General features: G+C 43.5%; 1 protein-coding gene across 1 annotated transcript in view; it reads left to right on the top strand.

The window, feature by feature from the left end:
• Positions 1-1,096: 1,096 nt before the first annotated feature.
• LOC311147809 (complement C1q-like protein 4) overlaps positions 1,097-22,059 on the top strand; it is a gene marked incomplete at both ends in the record, with an annotated part of 35,848 nt that continues 14,885 nt past the window's right edge. The window contains one exon of the mRNA XM_084184599.1: positions 1,097-1,660. Within this exon, the coding sequence (XP_084040725.1) occupies positions 1,097-1,660 (564 nt within the window). The remainder of the gene's footprint in view (positions 1,661-22,059) is intronic.

The following is a 22,059-nucleotide window of genomic DNA, read 5'->3' as shown; positions in this document are numbered from 1 at the left end:
GAATTTGATCAAAGCAAAGACAAGAAAACTCTGGAAGACAAGAGCAGGAAAAAAGGTGAAAAAGAACTAAATTAAATTAACTATGTCAACTACAACATAGCGTTATCTGAACACTGACTGCAGGTTTTAAACTACAACTTAGCGTTGTCTGAACACTGACTGCAGGTTTTAAACTACAACATAGCGTTGTCTGAACACTGACTGCAGGTTTTAAACTACAACATAGCGCTGTCTGAACACTGACTGCAGGTTTTAAACTACAACATAGCGTTGTCTGAACACTGACTGCAGGTTTTAAACTACAACATAGCGTTGTCTGAACACTGACTGCAGGTTTTAAACTACAACATAGCGTTGTCTGAACACTGACTGCAGGTTTTAAACTACAACATAGCGTTGTCTGAACACTGACTGCAGGTTTTAAACTACAACATAGCGTTGTCTGAACACTGACTGCAGGTTTTAAACTACAACTTAGCGTTGTCTGAACATTGACTGCAGGTTTTAAACTACAACATAGCGTTGTCTGAACACTGACTGCAGATTTTAAACTACAAGATAGCATTGTCTGAACACTGACTGAAGATTTTAAACTACAACATAGCATTGTCTGAACACTGACTGCAGGTTTTAAAAGAATGAAATCCTGCTCCCTCACCATCCCTTTCCCTTCGTCATCCCCCTCTCTCCTGTTGTTCCTCTCTTCCCTTCGTCATCCCCCTCTCTCCTGTTTGTTCCTCTCTTCCCTTCGTCATCCCCCTCTCCCCTGTTGTTCCTCTCTTCTCTTCGTCATCCCCCTCACTCCTGTTGTTCCTCTCTTCCCTTCGTCATCGATCTCTTCCTTTTCTCTCCCACATTCTACCCATGTTGTCTCAACGGACCCTCTCTCTTTGCTGCTGACACCTGTTGGCCTAGTCTGAGAGCACCACATACATACAGCAACCAAACCTCTCCATACCTTCCTTCCAGTCTTTCATATTCTGTCTATCTATAGTGCACCCTGGCACCCGGTACTATTCCGTCTAAGGGGGAGGAGGATTTTCTGACCCTGGCCGCCTCTCGGTTCAGCCGTCGGAAGCGTGCCATCGGAGCCGCCATGGGCGTGGCCATGGTCCTACTCCTCCTGATCGCCATCCCCCTATTGGTCCACATCACCAAAGGGGGAGGAGCTAACCCAGGAAGTGGCGGCGGGGGGACCCATTATGAGATGCTGGGGAGCTGCAGAATGGTCTGTGACCCGTATAGTACTGCCCAACCAGGCCAGGAGCTGACAGCCATGTCCCCCCAACCGGAATACCCTGGGAGGAAGAAAACGGGGTACCGCGGGGTCCCTGGGATCCCTGGTCCTCCAGGCGCCCGAGGACCCCCTGGGGAATCAGGCAAGCCAGGGCCACAGGGGCCTCCCGGCCCTGGACCTAATGGTTATGTCCCCTCCTTCTACAGCCCCAAGATCGCCTTTTATGCAGGGCTAAGGAAACAGCACGAGGGCAGCGAGGTGTTGAAGTTTGATGATGTGGTGACCAATGTAGGGAACTACTATGAGCCTAGTACTGGGAAGTTCACCTGTCCTCTACCTGGTATCTACTTCTTCACCTACCATGTTCTGATGAGGGGCGGAGACGGGACCAGCATGTGGGCTGACCTGAAGAAGAACGGACAGGTAGGAGAGAGTGTGTGTGTGTGTGTATGTATATATGTATGTGTTTGTGTGTGTGTCTGTGTGCATGCGTTTGTTCAAACAACACATCTCCATTGACCATCACCTCTGAGCAGTGGTGTAGTGGAGGGTATACGCAGGCAGGGTTGTGTAGGTTACTTTCTAAATGTAGTCCGTTACTGTTACTAGTTACCTATCCAACATTGTAATCAGTAACATCACTTTTGGATTACCCAAACTCAGTAACGTAATCGGACTATTTTCAGTTATTTTGGGATGACTTTTCCCTTAAGAGGCATTAGAAGAAGACAAAAAGGATCCAGCAAATGCATTTGGTGACATCATAGTGATCTCTGTCTTGTGACTCGCTCAGGTGGAACAAACTTAAACTTTTTCATAGAGAAAGCAGAAAGGTGTCATAATATAATTTTTTATGCTAACACTGTTCTAAATTAAAAAGTAATCATCTAGTTTTTCAAAAGTATTTATAATCTGATTACAAGATTTTTGCTGGTACCATAACTGATTACAGTTACAGTTTAAAAAAAAGATCAGATTACATTTCAATCAGTTACTCCCCAACCCTGTACGCAGGTACAGTGGGGAAAAAAAGTATTTAGTCAGCCACCAATTGTGCAAGTTCTCCCACTTAAAAAGATGAGAGAGGCCTGTAATTTTCATCATAGGTACACGTCAACTATGACAGACAAAATGAGAAAAAAACTTCCAGAAAATCACATTGTATGATATTTAATGAATTTATTAGCAAATTATGGTGGAAAATAAGTATTTGGTCAATAACAAAAGTTTTTCAATACTTTGTTATATACCCTTTGTTGGCAATGACACAGGTCAAACGTTTTCTGTAAGTCTTCACAAGGTTTTCACACACTGTTGCTGGTATTTTGGCTCATTCCTCCATGCAGATCTCCTCTAGAGCAGTGATGTTTTGGGGCTGTCGCTGGGCGACACAGACTTTCAACTCCCTCCAAAGATTTTCTATGGGGTTGAGATCTGGAGACTGGCTAGGCCACTCCAGGACCTTGAAATGCTTCTTACGAAGCCACTCCTTCGTTGCCCGGGCGGTGTGTTTGGGATCATTGTCATGCTGAAAGACCCAGCCACGTTCCATCTTCAATACCCTTGCTGATGGAAGGAGGTTTTCACTCAAAATCTCACGATACATGGCCCCATTCATTCTTTCCTTTACACGGATCAGTCGTCCTGGTCCCTTTGCAGAAAAACAGCCCCAAAGCATGATGTTTCCACCCCCATGCTTCACAGTAGGTATGGTGTTCTTTGGATGCAACTCAGCATTCTTTGTCCTCCAAACACGACGAGTTGAGTTTTTACCAAAAAGTTATATTTTGGTTTCGTCTGACCATATGACATTCTCCCAATCCTCTTCTGGATCATCCAAATGCAGTCTAGCAAACTTCAGACGGGCCTGGACATGTACTGGCTTAAGCAGGGGGACACGTCTGGCACTGCAGGATTTGAGTCCCTGGCGGCGTAGTGTGTTACTGATGGTAGGCTTTGTTACTTTGGTCCCAGCTCTCTGCAGGTCATTCACTAGGTCCCCCCGTGTGGTTCTGGGATTTTTGCTCACCGTTCTTGTGATCATTTTGACCCCACGGGGTGAGATCTTGCGTGGAGCCCCAGATCGAGGGAGATTATCAGTGTTCTTGTATGTCTTCCATTTCCTAATAATTGCTCCCACAGTTGATTTCTTCAAACCAAGCTGCTTACCTATTGCAGATTCAGTCTTCCCAGCCTGGTGCAGGTCTACAATTTTGTTTCTGGTGTCCTTTGACAGCTCTTTGGTCTTGGCCATAGTGGAGTTTGGAGTGTGACTGTTTGAGGTTGTGGACAGGTGTCTTTTATACTGATAACAAGTTCAAACAGGTGCCATTAATACAGGAAACGAGTGGAGGACAGAGGAGCCTCTTAAAGAAGAAGTTACAGGTCTGTGAGAGCCAGAAATCTTGCTTGTTTGTAGGTGACCAAATACTTATTTTCCACCATAATTTGCAAATAAATTCATAAAAATTCCTACAATGTGATTTTCTGGAATTTCTTTTCTCAATTTGTCTGTCATAGTTGACGTGTACCTATGATGAAAATTACAGGCCTCTCTCATCTTTTTAAGTGGGAGAACATGCACAATTGGTGGCTGACTAAATACTTTTTTCCCCCACTGTATATGCCATGTACCCACTTATGTTTCAGTGGGCATTGCATATACTCACTTCTTAATCCCCACCATGCATATAAAGTATCGTAGTGGAGGTATACGCCGTATCAATTACTAAGGCTGATGGAACTGATCAGAATGTTTAGCTTCAAATGTTGATAAACTATTATTTCTTCACCTTTTCAGTGCAGCGATGTGCACACAGTGGTAGGCCTATGCGCCAATGTTCCAAAAGGCAATTTGCGGGAAAACACTGTTCTACTGCACATGCAAACGGTTTCATGGACAGAGATGGGAACATCGTTAGAAATGTAGAAAGAGGGGAGATGCAACAACTATCATGGGCTGCTAATATGACTACGATACCTTTGGCTACTCGACAGTGAAAGAAAGTTGAAAGAAAACCAATAGAACAGTAGAACGCATAATAGCATAATTGCCTCCACGTTTCTATGGTGGGATTTTGGCTAATGGCTACTTTGAAGCAAGTTAAGACATGCCTCATAATATGAATTAAAGCGTCCAGGTTTCAAACAATTAAGGAACGGGAAAATATAGCAATGCTAATGATAGGCCTAACCATCTTCTGGTAGATGGAAAAGCCTTCCCAAAAACATTCATTAAATGTTAATGTGCTACAAAGTAGTCTATGCTTGCTTGGCAGAATGATATAATGATTATTTGCATGAATCCATGAATCTCATGTGCTACAGAAACACTGCTAACCAAACAACAGTGCTAGGTGCCTGCACTACATTTATTAGATTTTTCCCAGCCCTCAAAAGTGGTCTCCTGATGTGGTTTAACCATATTGTTGTGGACTTCGAACATTGAATTTTATTGTTTTTCAACAACAAAAAAGTGTGACAGAGCGAAAACCTAAATAAATAAAAGACAACAACAACCTGTGAATTTCTGACTCATTTATCTGTTTCAATAGTAGGCCTACTATTAGCCGACTTACACAGTACAGTACAGCTTGGGTTGGCCTGACTGTGAAAGACCAATATACAGTGAGGGAAAAAAGTATTTGATCCCCTGCTGATTTTGTACGTTTACCCACTGACAAAGACATGATCAGTCTATCATTTTAATGGTAGGTTTATTTGAACAGTGAGAGACAGAATAACAATACAAAAAATCCAGAAAAACGCATGTCAAAAATGTTATAAATTGATTTGCATTTTAATGAGGGAAATAATATTTGACCCCTTTGCAAAACATGACTTAGTACTTGGTGGCAAAACCCTTGTTGGCAATCACAGAGGTCAGACGTTTCTTGTAGTTGGCCACCAGGTTTACACACATCTCAGGAGGGATTTTGTCCCACTCCTCTTTGCAGATCTTCTCCAAGTCATTAAGGTTTCGAGGCTGACGTTTGAAAACTCAAACCTTCAGCTCCCTTCACAGATTTTCTATGGGATTAAGGTCTGGAGACTGGCTAGGCCACTCCAGGACCTTAATGTGCTTCTTCTTGAGCCACTCCTTTGTTGCCTTGGCCGTGTGTTTTTAGTCATTGTCATGCTGGAATACCCATCCACGACCCATTTTCAATGCCCTGGCTGAGGGAAGAAGGTTCTCACCAAGATTTGACGGTACATGGCCCCGTCCATCGTCCCTTTGATGCGGTGAAGTTGTCCTGTCCCCTTAGCAGAAAAACACCCCCAAAGCATAATGTTTCCACCTCCATGTTTGACGGTGAGGATGGTGTTCTTGGGGTCATTCCTCCTCCTCCAAACACGCCGAGTTGAGTTGATGCCAAAGAGCTCGATTTTGGTCTCATCTGACCACAACACTTTCACCCAGTTCTCCTCTGAATCATTCAGATGTTCATTGGCAAACTTCAGACGGGCCTGTATATGTGCTTTCTTGAGCAGGGGGACCTTGCGGGCGCTGCAGGATTTCAGTCCTTCACGGCGTAGTGTGTTACCAATTGTTTTCTTGGTGACTATGGTCCCAGCTGCCTTGAGATCATTGACAAGATCCTCCCGTGTAGTTCTGGGCTGATTCCTCACCGTTCTTATGATCATTGCAACTCCATGAGGTGAGATCTTGCATGGAGCCCCAGGCCGAGGGAGATTGACAGTTCTTTTGTGTTTCTTCCATTTGCGAACAATCGCACCAACTGTTGTCACCTTCTCACCAAGCTGCTTGGCGATGGTCTTGTAGCCTATTCCAGCCTTGTGTAGGTCTACAATCTTGTCCCTGACATCCTTGGAGAGCTCTTTGGTCTTGGCCATAGTGGAGAATTTGGAATCTGATTGATTGATTGCTTCTGTGGACAGGTGTCTTTTATACAGGTAACAAGCTGAGATTAGGAGCACTCCCCTTAAGAGTGTGCTCCTAATCTCAGCTCATTACCTGTATAAAAGACACCTGGGAGACAGAAATCTTCCTGATTGAGAGGGGGTCAAATACTTATTTCCCTCATTAAAATGCAAATCAATTTATAACATTTTTGACATGCGTTTTTCTGGATTTTTTTGTTGTTATTCTCTCTCTCACTGTTCAAATAAACCTACCATTAAAATTATAGACTGATCATTTCTTTGTCAGTGGGCAAACGTACAAAATCAGCAGGGGATCAAATACTTTTCTCCAGTATGCACCACTACACCACCGCCTCTGATTCTCACTTTTACCTTTGCTTTACAACATTGGTCACTTTTAATTCACGTCACATTCCTCTGTATCTATGGGCCGTAGCAACACGGCAGCAAAATATAGAACTAAGAAAATATTATCCATCATTAAAGAGAAGTGATGCTTTACACTTTAAAATCACAGCCACTAATTTGCATTTCCACCAGTCATAGACAAATGGCGAGTGGCAGTATGCTGCCATCGGTCGTTGCCAAAGGAAAGTCTAATTAGTAGATATTATACACCAGGACTGTGCCCCAAATGGCACCCTATTCCCTACATAGTGCACTACTTTTGACCAAAGCCTTATGGGCCCTGCCCTGGTGTAAAGTAGTGCACTATAAAGAGAATAGGGTGCCATTTGGGACACAGGTTGTCACCTCAGATAGATACTGTAGATAAATAATGAAAGCAAAACTGACAGGCCACTCATCTCTCGTTCCCTCGTTCTCTTTCCCCTGGTACTAATTAAAGACAGAGGGGCTGATGAGGAGAAGAGGAAAAGAAAAGGTGTAGGATAAATCACAGAGCTTTAATTTGAGGACTCTAACACAACTATGTTTTCATCTTAATTCATCAGTCACCACACTGACACATTCAATGTACCATTCAGTTCTCCGTGTGTCTTTCTGAGGCGTTGGGATGAAGCGGAAGTCAAATTTTAGTTGGACCTTGTGTACAATTGATTAATAAGGTGATCTTAATCTTCATCTTTAAATGTGTCCTAAGCATGTATTTGTGTTTAGAAAAATCAGAAAGAGGTAACACACTATATTTAAGATACCTACCTGGCTTCTGCTTTATGTCCTCCTATATTGTCATTCCAGTCATCTCATCATGCCATTAAATCATTCATAACTCTTAGATTAGATCCCCTGAAACAACTCTCCCACATACCCCCACTTCCCCCTCTACCTCCATCTCCTTCATCTACCACCCTCTATCCCCAAATGCCCCACTTCCCTCGACCCCCCCACCTGAGATAATATTTCCAGTTGACTTCAACGATCTTCATGTACATCTGGATCTGTTTCCCCAAGACAGTTGTTTTAGACATGTATTTCGCTTACTTTGGTATCAGGAACTAGTGGTGTCTGTTAATGTCAGATGCTCGGTTAGGTTCTGCAGGTTGCTGGCAAGTCTATTGGCCAAAGGTGTAGTGTCGTCTTAATCTGATCACTCTTTTGTTGCAGAGAATTTTCCAGGAAATGTAGGTGAGCTTTGTGATTTACATAAATTCACTGAAAACCCGCACACACAGTTATAGTCCAAACCTTGGGGGAGGGCGGTTCTACTAAGCTAATATATGGAATTGTTTGAAGATGGTCATACCATGGATAATTTAGCTATTTGATTTAGAATTTTAGGATGAAACATTGAATTTGTCCTTACTGCTATTAGCACATAGAAACGCATTGAATGACACATTCATACATGGCAAAACAAAATAAATCAAAACGACTTATATTTTGAAGTGTCTGTCCTATATCTGAGAGAAAGTTTGGACACACCTACTCATTCAAGGGTTTTTCTTTATTTTGTACTATTTTCTACATTGTAGAATAATAGTGAAGACACCAAAACTATGAAATAATACATATGGAATCATGTAGTAATCAAAAAAGTGTTAAACAAATCAAAATATATTTTATATTTAAGATTCTTCAAAGTAGCCACCCTTTGCCTTGATGACAGCTTTGCACGCTCTTGGCATTCTCTCAACCAGCTTCATGAGGTAGTCACCTGGAATGCATTTCAATTAACAGGTATACCTTCTTAAAAGTTAATTTGTGGATACAGAAGATAACCCTATTTGGTAAAAGACCAAGTCCATATTATGGCAAGAACAGCTCAAATAAGCAAAGAGAAACGACAGTCCATCATTACTTTAAGATATGAAGGTCAGTCAATACGGAATATTTCAAGAACTTTGAAAGTTTCTTCAAGTGCAGTCGCAAAAACCATCAAGCGCTATGATGAAACTGGCTCTCATGATGACCGCCACAGGAATGGAAGACCAAAGAGTTACCTCTGCTGCAGAGGATAAATTCATTAGAGTTACAGCTCAAATAAATGCTTCACAGAGTTCAAGTAACAGACACATCTCAACATCAACTGTTCGGAGAAGACTGTGTGAATCAGGCCTTCATAGTCGAATTGCTGCAAAGAAACCACTACTAAAGGACACCAATAAGAGACTTGCTTGGGCCAAGAAACATGAGCAATGGACATTAGACCAGTGGAAATTCGTCTTTTGGACTTGAGTCCAAATTGGAGATTTTTGGTTCCAACCGCCGTGCCTTTGTGAGACGCGGTGTGGGCAAACGGATGATCTCCGCATGTGTATTTCCCACTGTAAAGCATGGAGGAAGAGGTGTTATGGTGTGGGGGTGCTTTGCTGGTGACACTGTCTGTGATTTATTTAGAATTTAGAATCTGGTTTGGGTTTAGTGGGACTATCATTTGTTTTTCAACAGGACAATGACCCAACACACCTCCAGGCTGTGTAAGGGCTATTTTACCAAGAAGGAGAGTGATGGAGTGCTGCATCAGATGACCTGGCCTCCACAATCCCCCGACCTCAACCCAATTGAGATGGTTTGGGATGAGTCGGACGGCAGAGTGAAGGAAAAGCAGCCAACAAGTGCTCAGCATATGTGGGAACTCCTTCAAGACTGTTGGAAAAGCATTCCAGGTGAAGCTGGTTGAGAGAACGCCAAGAGTGTGCAAAGCTGTCATCAAGGCAAAGGGTGGCTATTTAAAGAATCTCAAATATAAAATATATTTTGATTTTTTAACACTTTTTTGGTTACTATATGATTCCATATGTGTTATTTCATAGTTTTGATGTCTTCACTATTATTCTACAATGTAGAAAATAGTAAAAATAAAGAAAAACCCTTGATGAGTAGGTGTGTCCAAACTTTTGACCGGTACTGTATAAGAAAGCTCAGGAAAAAAAATGAATACATGTTTACCGTGGAATAACTCATATACCTTTTTACATGGAAATGCTCTATTCACTTCCATGAATTATTCGCCCCGGTACTGGGTTACCTTCAGACAAGTCTTGCGAGGCTTGTGGGTTGTAGAGAGAACGGAGAACACCATCGTGTTTGTGAGAGTCTCATTTTTCCATAGTGGGGTCATATTAATTTCTAGTCCAAACTGTTCGGTTTTCATGAGAAAACCGATTTTCTGGATGTCTCATGGTCTGACAAACCGCTAGTGGATTGAGATGCAGCCCATGCAAAAAACATATCTCCAGCTTAAACATACTTATCCCCTTTTTCTCCCCAATTTCGTGATATCCAATTGGTAGTTATGATCTTGTCTCATTGCTGCAACTCCCCAATGGGCTCGGGAGAGGCGAAGGTCGAAGGTCGAGTCATACGTCCTCCAAACATGATCCGCCAAGCCGCACTGCTTCTTAACTCACTGCTCGCTTAACCCGGAAGCCAGCCACACCAATGTGTCGGCGGAAACACTGTTCAACTGACGACCGAAGTCAGTTTGCAGGTGCCTGGCCCGCCACAAGGAGTTGCTAGAGCACGATGAGCCAAGGAAATCCCCCCGGCCAAACCCTCCCCTAACCCGGACAACGCTGGGCCAATTCTGCGCCACCCTATGGGGCTCCTGGCCATGGCCGGCTGTGACACAGAAACAGACAGATTTTTATGGGGATTTTGTATTGTTATGCTAATTTGATTCTAGGGGGTCATCAGTATTGCACTTTTCATGTAGCAACATTATGGACTAAACATTAAAATCCTGTTGCTGCAGGATTATTTTGCTACGACAATACTGGTCAAATTAAGATCCTACATCTGTAGCTGATGTTTCACTCTCTGAACCCTCCAAACGGTGGGTTACATTCTGAACACCTGAGACAGAGGAGGTCTATGCTTGAGGTTATATCCCTGTCAGTCAATTGATGGTACAGTATTTACAAAATGGCCGCTTTGTCCAAAAGGCTGTATTCCTCCTGATTTCGGGGTCAAAGGACCCTTTTCTTCCATTGCCGCAGATGCAGCTGTATTGCAACTTTGTGAGAAAGGTGTGTGTCCCAAATGGCACCCTATTACCTATATAGTGCACTACTTTTGACTAGAGCCTATAGGGCTCAAGTAATGCGCTATAGGGATTAGGGTGCCATTTGAGACGGACCCCACAGTGTCTGTCTATAGCTGTGGCTTCAACATTGTTGTGAAATTTGTCATAATATCAAACAATAGTTGAAACGTGTATTCATTCTTTATATCCACAAGGACACAAGGAGTTGGTCTGACTAATCATTAATCAAACAAAAATATCAACTTGGAGAAAATGCATTCTCCTTCAAAGTGAAATGTGAACACCCACACCAGCACCATGCTTCTCCACAGGGGCGTCATGCACCCCCAAAAATTTGAGGGGGCACAAAGTATGTGAGGATGGCTTGTGGCTAGGCCCCCTGTTCAGAAGTTTTTCATTTTTCAAACACCTGAAACACCGTTTTCCTGCAATCTAGTGGCATAATAATTATGCCTAATTCTATGTAAAAAAATATTTTGCTGCCTATCTAAGCATACCTCGAGAATTTTTTTTGTGATCCAGTTGACATTTTAGTAATTTAGCTGACGCTCTTATCCAGAGCGACTTCCAATTAGTGAGTGCATACATTTTTCATACTGGCCCCCCATGGGAATCAAACCCACAACCCTTGCGTTGCAAGCGCCATGCTCTACCAACTGAGCTACAGGAGGGCCAATAGCCAAAGCTGTCTGTATCCTCCTGACTGGTGGTTATTTTTTCTAAAGAAACTACATATGCTTCACTGCATCTCTACTAAAATCTGGGTGAAAGATTTAAAGGAATGTGAGTCTTATTCAATACATTTAGTTATTGCTTGCTTTTCTAAAGTCTACCAACCTTGCCAGCAGGCATGCCAGCTAAGATAGTTAGACAAGCTAGCTACTCTAACTTCATTGATAACCAGTGGCGGCTCCTGAAAAAATTCTCAGGGGGGGCAATTTTTCTGATGATTTAGGTGACCTACACACATTTTAACAAATATATGTCCAGCAACAACATGAAGACAGGGGCAGCATATAAGTCAATACCAGAAGCATTTATTGACTGATCTCAAAAGTGTTGGCTTACCAGGGTTGGTGGAGCCCTCAGTTTCATCTTTGCCTCGCAAAGCTAACTCAAACACTCCGCAAAACTTCACACACTGGATTAGCCGGCTGAGGATGTGGCGGTTCTTGCTAATGTCGTAGTAAATATATTTGTTATAGTGAATATGGAATATGATATGTTGAGTAAAATGTTGTGCTAAGATCTATTTAGGTCAGGAGCTGGTTATAAGTTCTGTTCCTATCCAATAACAATGGACAAAAGGGTCCTATCTTGTCAGCCTTGTCAGTTTCAGTTCTCCAGTAAACTTGTGATTATCAACACTAACCTCATCGTTGTGGCGGCGGACAGCTAGCCTGTATCCCTCATCCAGTTGAGTGGGAATGTTCACTCTCCCCAAAGCAGACAATCTCAAACAGCTATCCATGTGGGTCTTTGACAGCTCATGTTTCTTAATCTTTCCTGAAAGATGGTGCATGTCCGTTACACACCAGTCGCTGTCCAAGCGGTGCTGTCTGCCGTGCCGCCTTCAGGGTGAAAGAGTAAGCAGGGGGTAGCAGAAGACTGCATTAGCTACATCGCAGCCTGCTAGCCAGGTTTTTCGTTCGTACCAATTTTTGGAAAATCCTCGGGTGTAGGACTTCCCCCCTTTAGTAGAAACCTGTTGAATTATTAAATTTGGTCTGGGAGGTCCTAATTGTTTCGTTGCCAATTTATCTTCATTTGTTCGCCGACAAAAAGGAACTTCTTTCAAAGACACAATCGAGTTGCACTGAAGCCTAGCCATTTTGACAGTAATAGTGAATTGATTGACGCTGCTACCCGCTCTTTTCTTAGTTACGTTCATGGTTACGTTACGTATGACGAAAGCGCGTAAGTGCAAGCCCTCAGAAACCCATAGAGATTGTATTGAAAGCTCTGATATTTGAAAAAAATAGATTTTACATGGGAGTCTATGACAGACTTCTGGGCGATTTTCAACCTGACTGAAATCGCCCCAAAAGGGGGGGGGGGGGGCATTTGAAGCACGACTTTAGCCTGATTGGACATTTAGTGGCACTGTGGCAGATCAGACGTCTAGATTACAACACTGATAACTACTGTTGCCGTGATATAATTGATTAGAAAAAAAATCCCTTCCTTTTCCCGTTTGGCAGTGCGTCGCCCATATCGCCCTATTGAACACACCGCCCCTGTTGATAACCTGAAATGGCTTCTTGGTAGCTAGTTATGAGGTTGGTAGATTGGGAACCTATCTGGGTTAGCTAAATCCAACTTCATAAAATTGCTAGGTGGCTAGTAGTATTACAGAGAAACAACAACAACAAAACATTTATAAACAAAATGTAAACAACAAGACAGATCTGAGGGGGCTGGTGCTATGGGCATGACGCTTCTGCTTATCCATGTGAACACCCACACCATGCTTATCCATGTGAACACCCACACCATGCTTCTCCATGTGATCACCCACACCATGCTTCTCCATGTGAATACCCACACCATGCTTCTCCATGTGATCACCCACACCATGCTTATCCATGTGAACACCCACACCATGCTTCTCCATGTGATCACCCACACCATGCTTCTCCATGTGAACACCCACACCATGCTTCTCCATGTGAACACCCACACCATGCTTCTCCATTTGATCACCCACACCATGCTTCTCCATGTGAACACCCACACCAGCACCATGCTTCTCTCATGGTGCTGCATTAGAATTACAACTCATTACTCATGACTTACATTGTTACATGTTAGCCCTGTTTATACCTGGTACTAACATGTGTCCTTGTCCTGATTGTGTCCACATCCTGATTTGGCCCACATTTGTAGACAGGTGTAGACGATCAAAAGACACATTTTGATCTGATTGTTATCAGATCATCCTGATCACCTCCGGAGGTAGTCAGGCACACATTGTGTCTGGATATCTTACAAGTGTAGACGGATCTGGACAGTGAAACCGTTTTAATCATCATTTTCCTGCCTTCTAAAATCCTTGACAAGTGCCACCATTGAATTATGACATCAATATGTGACTTAAAATAAATAAATGAATATTATTTTTAAAGAATATCGGTCAAATAATTTGCATACAGGGAGGGACCAGGAAATCTGGTCACAGTGCGGACACAGTGGACGGATACAAGACATATTTTAATACCATGTTTCTGAAAATGTATCTGAAAATGTGGGCACAATCAGAATGTGAAAAAGATCAGGACCAAGGATGCATTTTGGCGCCAGGTATAAACGAGGCTTCTGTTTCCAGACAGTTGCTGTACATCTATCAATGCCTCAGTTATTTTACATGCTCTGGTCAGTGACTCAGTGTCCATATGGTAGTTGTCTCTAAATGATATTCAGGTCACAGAGTCCACACCGGACATGAAGCATGTCTACAGCCAGCCAGCCAGAGGTTCCGTTAATCCCTGTGTGGCTGTCCAGTGTTCACTCTAAGGCAGATTGATTAAGAGTGTGTGTGTGTGTGTTGGGGGGGGGGGGGGGGGGGTAGCTGGAATGACCACAGATATGGATCTATGGCTATGGCGCCCATACAGCTATAAAACATTAAGAATAAGAACACCTTAAGAAAAACCCAGCAGCGTTGCAGTTCTTGACAGAAACCTGTGCGCCTGGCACCTACTACCATACCCCGTTCAAAGGCTCTTAAATATTTTGTCTTGCCCATTCACCCTCTGAACGGCACACATACACAATCCATGTCTCAATTGTCTCAAGGCTTAAAAATCCTTCTTTAACCTGTCTCCTCCCCTTCATCTACACTGATTTAAGTGGATTTATCAAGTGACATCAAGAAGGGGTTGTAGCTTTCACCTGGATTCACCTCGTCAGTCATAGAAAGAGCAGGTGTTCCTCATGTTTTGTACACTCTGTGTATGTGGTTCTTAGTAGTGTCGTATATACTGTATAGTATATGTGGTGGTTAACAGTTTAAAACATGATCTGATTAATTGATTGAATTGGTTAACAGTTTAACACATGATCTGATTAATTGATTGAATTAATCTACTCCCCTGCTCCTTATGTGGTAATATCTTGTGTTACCATAACATAACAGGTTTGACCAAAGTAATAATATAGACAAAAGTAATAAAGGCAATATATATACTCTTTAAAATGTGTTTTCTTATACAATATATATTTTACCTTTATTTAACTAGGCAAGTCAGTTAAGAACACATTCTTATTTACAATGACTGCCTACACTAGCCAAACCCGGGCCAATTGTGTGCCGCCCTATGGGAATCCCAATTACGGCCTGTTGTGATACAGCCTGGAATCGAACCAAGGGGTCTGTAGTGATGCCTCAAGCACTGAGATGCAGTGCCTTAGACCACTGCGCCACTCGGGAGCCCATATATATACACTATTGTTCAAAAGTTTGGGGTCACTTAGAAATGTCCTTGTTTTCGAAAGAAAAGCAATTTTTTTGTCCATTAAAATAACATCAAATTGATCAGAAATACAGTGTAGACATTGTTAATGTTGTAAATGGCTATTGTAGCTGGACACGGCTGATTTTTAATGGAATATCTACATAGGCGTACAGAGGCCCATTATCAGCAACCATCAGTCCTGTGTTCTAATGGCACGTTGTGTTTGCTAATCCAAGTTTATCATTTTAAAAGGCTAATTGATCATTAGAAAACCCTTTTGCAATTATGTTAGCACAGCTGAAAACTGTTGTGCTGTAGGTGGTCCTCTGTAGCTCAGCTGGTAGAGCACGGTGCTTGTAACGCCAAGGTAGTGGGTTCGATCCCCGGGACCACCCATACACCAAAATAAATAAAAATTATGCACGCATGACTGTAAGTTGCTTTGGATAAAAGCGTCTGCTAAATGGCATATTATTAAAGAAGCAATAAAACTGGCCTTCTTGAGACTAGTTGAGTATCTGGAGCATCAGCAATTGTGGGTTCGATTACAGGCTCAAAATGGCCAGAAACAAATAACTTTCTTCTGAAACTCGTCAGTCTATTCTTGTTCTGAGAAATGAAGGCTATTCCTTGCGAGAAGTGGCCAAGAAACTGAAGATCTCGTACAACGCTGTGTACTACTCCCTTCACAGAACAGCGCAAACTGGTTCTAACCAGAATAGAAAGAGGAGTGGGAGGCCCCGGTGCACAACTGAGCAAGAGGACAAATATGTTAGAATGTCTAGTTTGAGAAACAGACGCCTCACAGGTCCTCAACTGGCAGCTTCATTAAATAGTACCCGCAAAACACCAGTCTCAACGTCAACAGTGAAGAAGCGACTCCGGGATGCTGACCTTCTAGGCAGAGTTGCAAAGAAAAAGCCATATCTCAGACTGGCCAATAAAAAGAAAAATATTAAGATGGACAAAAGAACACAGACACTGGACAGAGGAAGATTGGAAAAAAGTGTTAGGGACAGACGAATCGAAGTTTGAGGTGTTCAGATCACAAAGAAGAACATTTGTGAGACGCAGACCAAATAAAAAGATGCTAGAGGAGTGCTTGATGCCATCTGTCAAGCATGGTGGAGGCAATGTGATGGTCTGGTGGTGCTTTGGTGGTGGTAGAGTGGGAGATTTGTACAGGGTAAAAGGGATCCTGAAGAAGGAAGGCTATTTTGCAACGCCATGCCATACCCTGTGGATGGTGCTTGATTGGAGCCAATTTCCTCCTACAACAGGACAATGACCCAAAGCACAGCTCTAAACTATGCAATAACTATTTAGGGAAGAAGCAGTCAGCTGGTATTCTGTCTACAATGGAGTGGCCAGCACAGTCACCGGATCTCAACCCTAATGAGCTGTTGTGGGAGCAGCTTGACCGTATGGTACGTAAGAAGTGCCCATCAAGCCAATCCAACTTGTGGGAGGTGCTTCAGGAAGCATGGGGTGAAATCTCTACAGATTACCTCAACAAATTGACTGTCACGACTTCCGCTGAGGCTGCTTCCCCTCCTTGTTCGGGCAGGTTTTGGCGTTCGTCGTCACTGGCTTACTAGCTGCTGCCAATCCATTTATCATCACTCCACTTGTCTTGTCTAATTAATCACACACACCTGGTCCTTATCCCCAATGAGTCATTGTATAAGTGTTCCCTCTGCTTCCTTGTCTGTGTGGGTGATTGTTTGTAGTGAGCTGTGTGTAGCTCGGTTGAGCTACCCTTACCTTGTTGTTGCCAGGGTAGATATTTCCCCTGTGCCTGAGTTTTGTTGTTGCATGCTTGCGCAACTGTTTATCGACGGAATAAAGTTTTTGGATGCGTATTACTCTCCTGCGCCTGACTCCTTCTACCACACACATCACAGAATCACCCACCTGCTATGGAGTCAGCGGGAGAAGAGCGCATGCCTGGATCGGGTTCTTCAGGTCCAACGACTGGAGAGGAGCAGACCCGATCTGTCGAGACCAGCTGGCCAACCGGATCCAGCCACCTACACCCCAGCACCAGGAGGGATCCAGATATCCCGACCACGGGCGTTTGAGGGGACAGCGGCGCTGTGCCAGGGATTCCTCCTCCAATTGGAGCTTTACTTCGCCAGCATCAGGCCGGCACCATCGGAGCGGGAGAAGGTGTCCGTCCTCGTTTCCTGCCTCTGTGGGAAAGCCCTGGAGTGGGCCAACGTGGTGTGGAACGAAGGAGGAGCCGCGTTGGAGGACTACAGGGAGTTCACTTGCCTCTTTCAGGCGATATTCGACCACCCGCCCGAGGGTCGAGAGGTGGGTGAGCGACTGGTCCACCTGAGGCAGGGGACGAGGACCGCGCAGGACTTTGCGTTGGAGTTCCGGACGCTGGCAGTGGGGTCCGGGTGGAACGAGCGGGCCCTGATCGACCATTTCCGGTGCCATCTGCGGGAGGATGTCCGACGGGAGCTAGCCTGCCGGGACACCATGTTGTCCTTCAATAAACTGGTGGACATGGCCATTCGGTTGGACAGCCTGCTGGCAGCCAGAGGACGTCCTGGTAGGGGTTTGCCCGTTTCCACTCCGGAAGACTCAGACCTCGAGCCGATGGAGCTGGGTGGAGCCGCCGGCCGAGAGAGCGGAGGACGACAGCGCCAGTCCCACACTGGTGGCGCGAAGGGACATTTCACCACACGTTGTCGTCAACGCTCTTCTGGGTTTGGAGGGGGCAGGCAGGGCACTCTCGCATCACACCAGGTATCGAACACCCACACTTGTTCAGAGCCCTCTGCTGCGCACTGTAAAATACTCGTCTCCTTTCCTGAGCACATGGATGTTCCCCAGTGTAAGGCACTAGTCGATTCAGGCGCAGCTGGGAACTTTATGGACAGGGCATTCGCACAGCGTATAGGCATTCCATTGATTCCCCTATCCATTCCACGCCCCATCAGAGCACTTGATAGTCGACCATTAGGGTCCGGGTTGGTTAAGGAAGTTACTGCACCAGTCACCATGATTACCTAGGAGACTCATTGTGAGCAGGTTACTTTTTCCATGATTGAGTCTCCTGCTTTCCCTGTGGTATTAGGTATCCCTTGGCTAGCACTCCACAACCGCACCTTCTCATGGCCGCAGAGGGTTCTCACGGGGTGGTCGCGAGAGTGTCAGGGTAGGTGTCTAGGTGTTTCCGTTGGTGCAACCACGGTGGAAAGTCCAGACAGTACCTCCATCGTGCGCATTCCCCCTGAATACATCGATCTGGCGCAAGCGTTCTCTAAAACGCAGGCTACTAAATAAGGAGTATCCAACACTACTATATTATTTTGTAAGGTATTTAACATGATGTATTATATCAAGTATGATAGTTGGGTCCAGGGGCTTTTATGGTAGCAATATCGCTCCAATATGTTGAAGGATTATTAATGTAAGTCTGCTTTTTTGCTGGTATTGGTGAAACAGAGCGATAGAGACAGAGAGATGTGAGGGAGGCATGGTAGGATTATGAAGGAGATAAATGTGAAGGTGGGGGCTGAGATGGAGCAAGAGAAAGAGAGAGAACAACCCATGAAAGAGCTGGCCATTCCCCCAGAGAAGCCAGCAGAACAGCCCACCCCAGATCCTGACCACAGCCTCGACACCACAGCAGAACAGACAAATGACCCCCTCCTAGCAGCCCCCATGAAAACCCCTCGACACCCACCGATGACACACAAAAGCCACAAATTGTACTCCTTATGGACTCAAATGGGGAATACATACAAGAAAATAAACTTTTCTCCAAACCCACAGTCGCTAAACTATGGTGCCCTAACACCCAGCGTGCCCTGCACCTGCTATCTGATGGTCAACTAGGGTCACCCAGCCACATAATAATTCACACAGGCACAAACGACCTGAGACCACAGCACTCAAGGGAGTGATTGAAAAAGCTTCTTCCACTTTTCCCAAAGCACAAGTGGTTATTTCCACCCTGCTACCACGAAAAGATGTTCACCCTGCTACCATACAGCGGGTAAACGCAAGCATTTCCCGTGAAACCAAATGTTTACCTGGCCCACCACTCCACCCTGGACTTTATGACCAGGTCCACCTCTACAAAGCAGCAGTCCCTACTTTTGCAATGACCCTGAAAGACATTGCCCTCAACTGCAGCCCCAGCACCTCACACAGGAGCAACAGAGCAACGGACACCCCTCCCAGACTAGCAAGACACCCTCCCAGACCTTGCGAGGCCCCACCCACAGACCTGCATCTAGAGGACCCATGTCGAGAGGACCCACGCCGACTCCAACATTTCCTCAGTGAAATCAATATCCTGATCAAATGTCAAATTAGCTTCTTACCAAACTACCGTATGACCACATATAAACCCTGCACACCCTTATTGACAAACAAACCAACCAAAACAAAAGAAGTCTTCTCATGCTTTGTTGATTTCTAAAAAGCTTTTGACTCAATTTGGCATGAGGGTCTGCTATACAAATTTATGGAAAGCGGTGTTGGTGGAAAAACATATTACATTATAAAATCAATGTACACAAACAACAAGTGTGAAGATAAAATTGGTAATAAACACACAGATTTCTTTCCTCATGGCCGTAGGGTGAAATAGGGATGCAGTTTGAGACCCACCCTCTTCAACATACTGTATACAGTGCCTTCAGAAAGTATTCACACCCCTTGACCTTTTCCACATTTTGTTGTGTTACAGCCTGAATTGAATTAAAATTGATTACATTTAGATTTTCTTGCCACTGGCTCACACACAATACCCCATAATGTCAAAGTGGAATTATGTTTTTAGAATATTTTACAAATTAATTAAAAATGAAAAGCTGAAATGTCTTGAGTCAATAAGTATTCAACCCCTTTGTTATGGAAAGCCTAAATAAGTTCAGGAGTAAAAAAATAAATAACTTTGCTTAACAAGTCACATAATAAGTTGCATGGACTCACTCTGTGTGCAATAATTTTTGAATGACTACCTGATCTCTCTACCCCACATATACAATTATCTGTAAGGTCCCTCAGTCGAGTAGGGAATTTCAAACACAGATTCAACCACAAAGACCAGGGAGGTTTTCCAATCCCTCGCAAAGAAGAGCCCCTATTGGTAGATGGATAACAACTTTTATAAAGCAGACATTGAATATCCCTTTGAGTATGGTGAAGTTATTAATTACAGTTTGGATGGTGTATCAATACACCCAGTCACTACAAAGATACAGGCAACCTTCCTAACTCAGTTGCCCGAGAGGAAGGAAACCGCTCAGGTATTCCACCATGAGGCCAATGGTGACTTTAAAACAGTTACAGAGTTTAATGGTTGTGATAGAAGAAAACTGAGGATGGACCAACAACATTGTAGTTACGCCACAATAATAACCTGAATGACAGAGTGAAAATAAGGAAGCTTGTACAGAATACAAATATTCTGTTTGCAACAAGGCACTAAAGTAATACAACAAAAATGTGGCAAAGCAATTAACTTTTTGTCCTGAATACAAAGTATTATGTTTGGGGCAAATCCAAAGCAACACATTACTGAGTACCACTCCATATTTTCAAGCATAGTGGTGGCTGCATCATGTTATCAGTATGCTTGTAATCGTTAAGGACCAGAGAGTTTTTCAGAATAAAAAAGAAACGCAATGGAGCTAAGCACAGGCAAAATCCTAGAGGAAAACCTGGTTCAGTCTGCTTTCCACCAGACACTGGGAGATGAACTCACCTTTCAGCAGGACAATAACCTAAAACACAAGGCCAAATCTACACTGGAGTTGCTTTCCAAGAAGACAGTGAATGTTCCTGAGTGGCCGAGTAACAGATTTGACTTAAATTTGCTTGAAAATCTATGGCAAGACTTGAAAATGGTTGTGTAGTAATGATCAACAAGAAATTTGACAGAGCTTGAATACGTTTTTAAGAATAATGGGCAAATATTGTACAATCAAGGTGTGCAAAGCTCTTAAAGACTTACCCAGAAAGGCTCACAGCTGTAATCACTGCCAAAGGTGGTTCTAACATGTATTGAGACAGGGGTGTGAATACTTATGTAAATTAGATATTTCTGTATTTCATTATCAATACATTTGCCAAAATTTCTAAAAACATGTTTTCACTTTGTCATTATGGGATATTGTGTGTAGATCAGTGAGGAGAAAAAACCAATTTCATTTGAATTCAGGCTGTAACACAACAAAATGTGGAATAAATCAAGGGGTATGGATACTTTCTGAAGGCACTGTATATCAATGAATTGGCGAGGGCACTAGAAAAGTCTGTAGCACCCGGCCTTACCCTACTGGACTCAGAAATCAAATATCCACTGTTTGCAGATGATCTGGTGCTTCTGTCCCCAACCAAGGAGGGCCTACAGCAGCACAAAGATCTTCTGCACAGATTATGTCAGACTTGGGCCCTGACGGTGAATCTCAGTAAGACAAAAATAATGGTGTTCAAAAAAAGGTCCATTATCCAGTACAAATACAAATTCAATCTAGACACTGTTGCCCTATAGCACACAAAGAACTATACCTACCTCGGCCTAAACATCAACACCACAGGTAACTTCCACAAGGCTGTGCACAATCTAAGAGACAAGGCAAGAAGAGCCTTCTAGGACATCAAAAGGAACATAAAACTTGACATCCCAATTAGGATCTGGCTAAAAATACTTCAATAAGTTATAGAACCCATTGCCCTCTATGGTTGTGAGGTCTGGGGTCCACTCACCAACCAAGAATTCACAAAATGGGTCTAAACACCCAATTGAGACTGCATGCAGAATTCTATAAAAATATACTTACACTTAGTGTACAATGCAAAACCCCAAACAAAGCATTCAGAGCAGAATTAGGACTATACGCGCTAGTTATCAAAATCCAGAAAAGAGTTGTTAAATTCTACATTAAAACCTTTTTGAGGGCAATATTGCTGTTAAATTCTACATTGAAACCTTTTTGAGGGCAATGTTTGCTGTTAAATTCTACACTGAAACCTTTTTGAGGGCAATGTTTGCTGTTAAATTCTACACT

The sequence above is a fragment of the Coregonus lavaretus genome (assembly GCF_964263955.1).
Source record: "Coregonus lavaretus genome assembly, chromosome: 20".
NCBI classification, from domain to species: domain Eukaryota; kingdom Metazoa; phylum Chordata; class Actinopteri; order Salmoniformes; family Salmonidae; genus Coregonus; species Coregonus lavaretus.
Note: the sequence above shows the minus strand (reverse complement) of the source record. Positions and strands in the feature narration are given on the sequence as shown.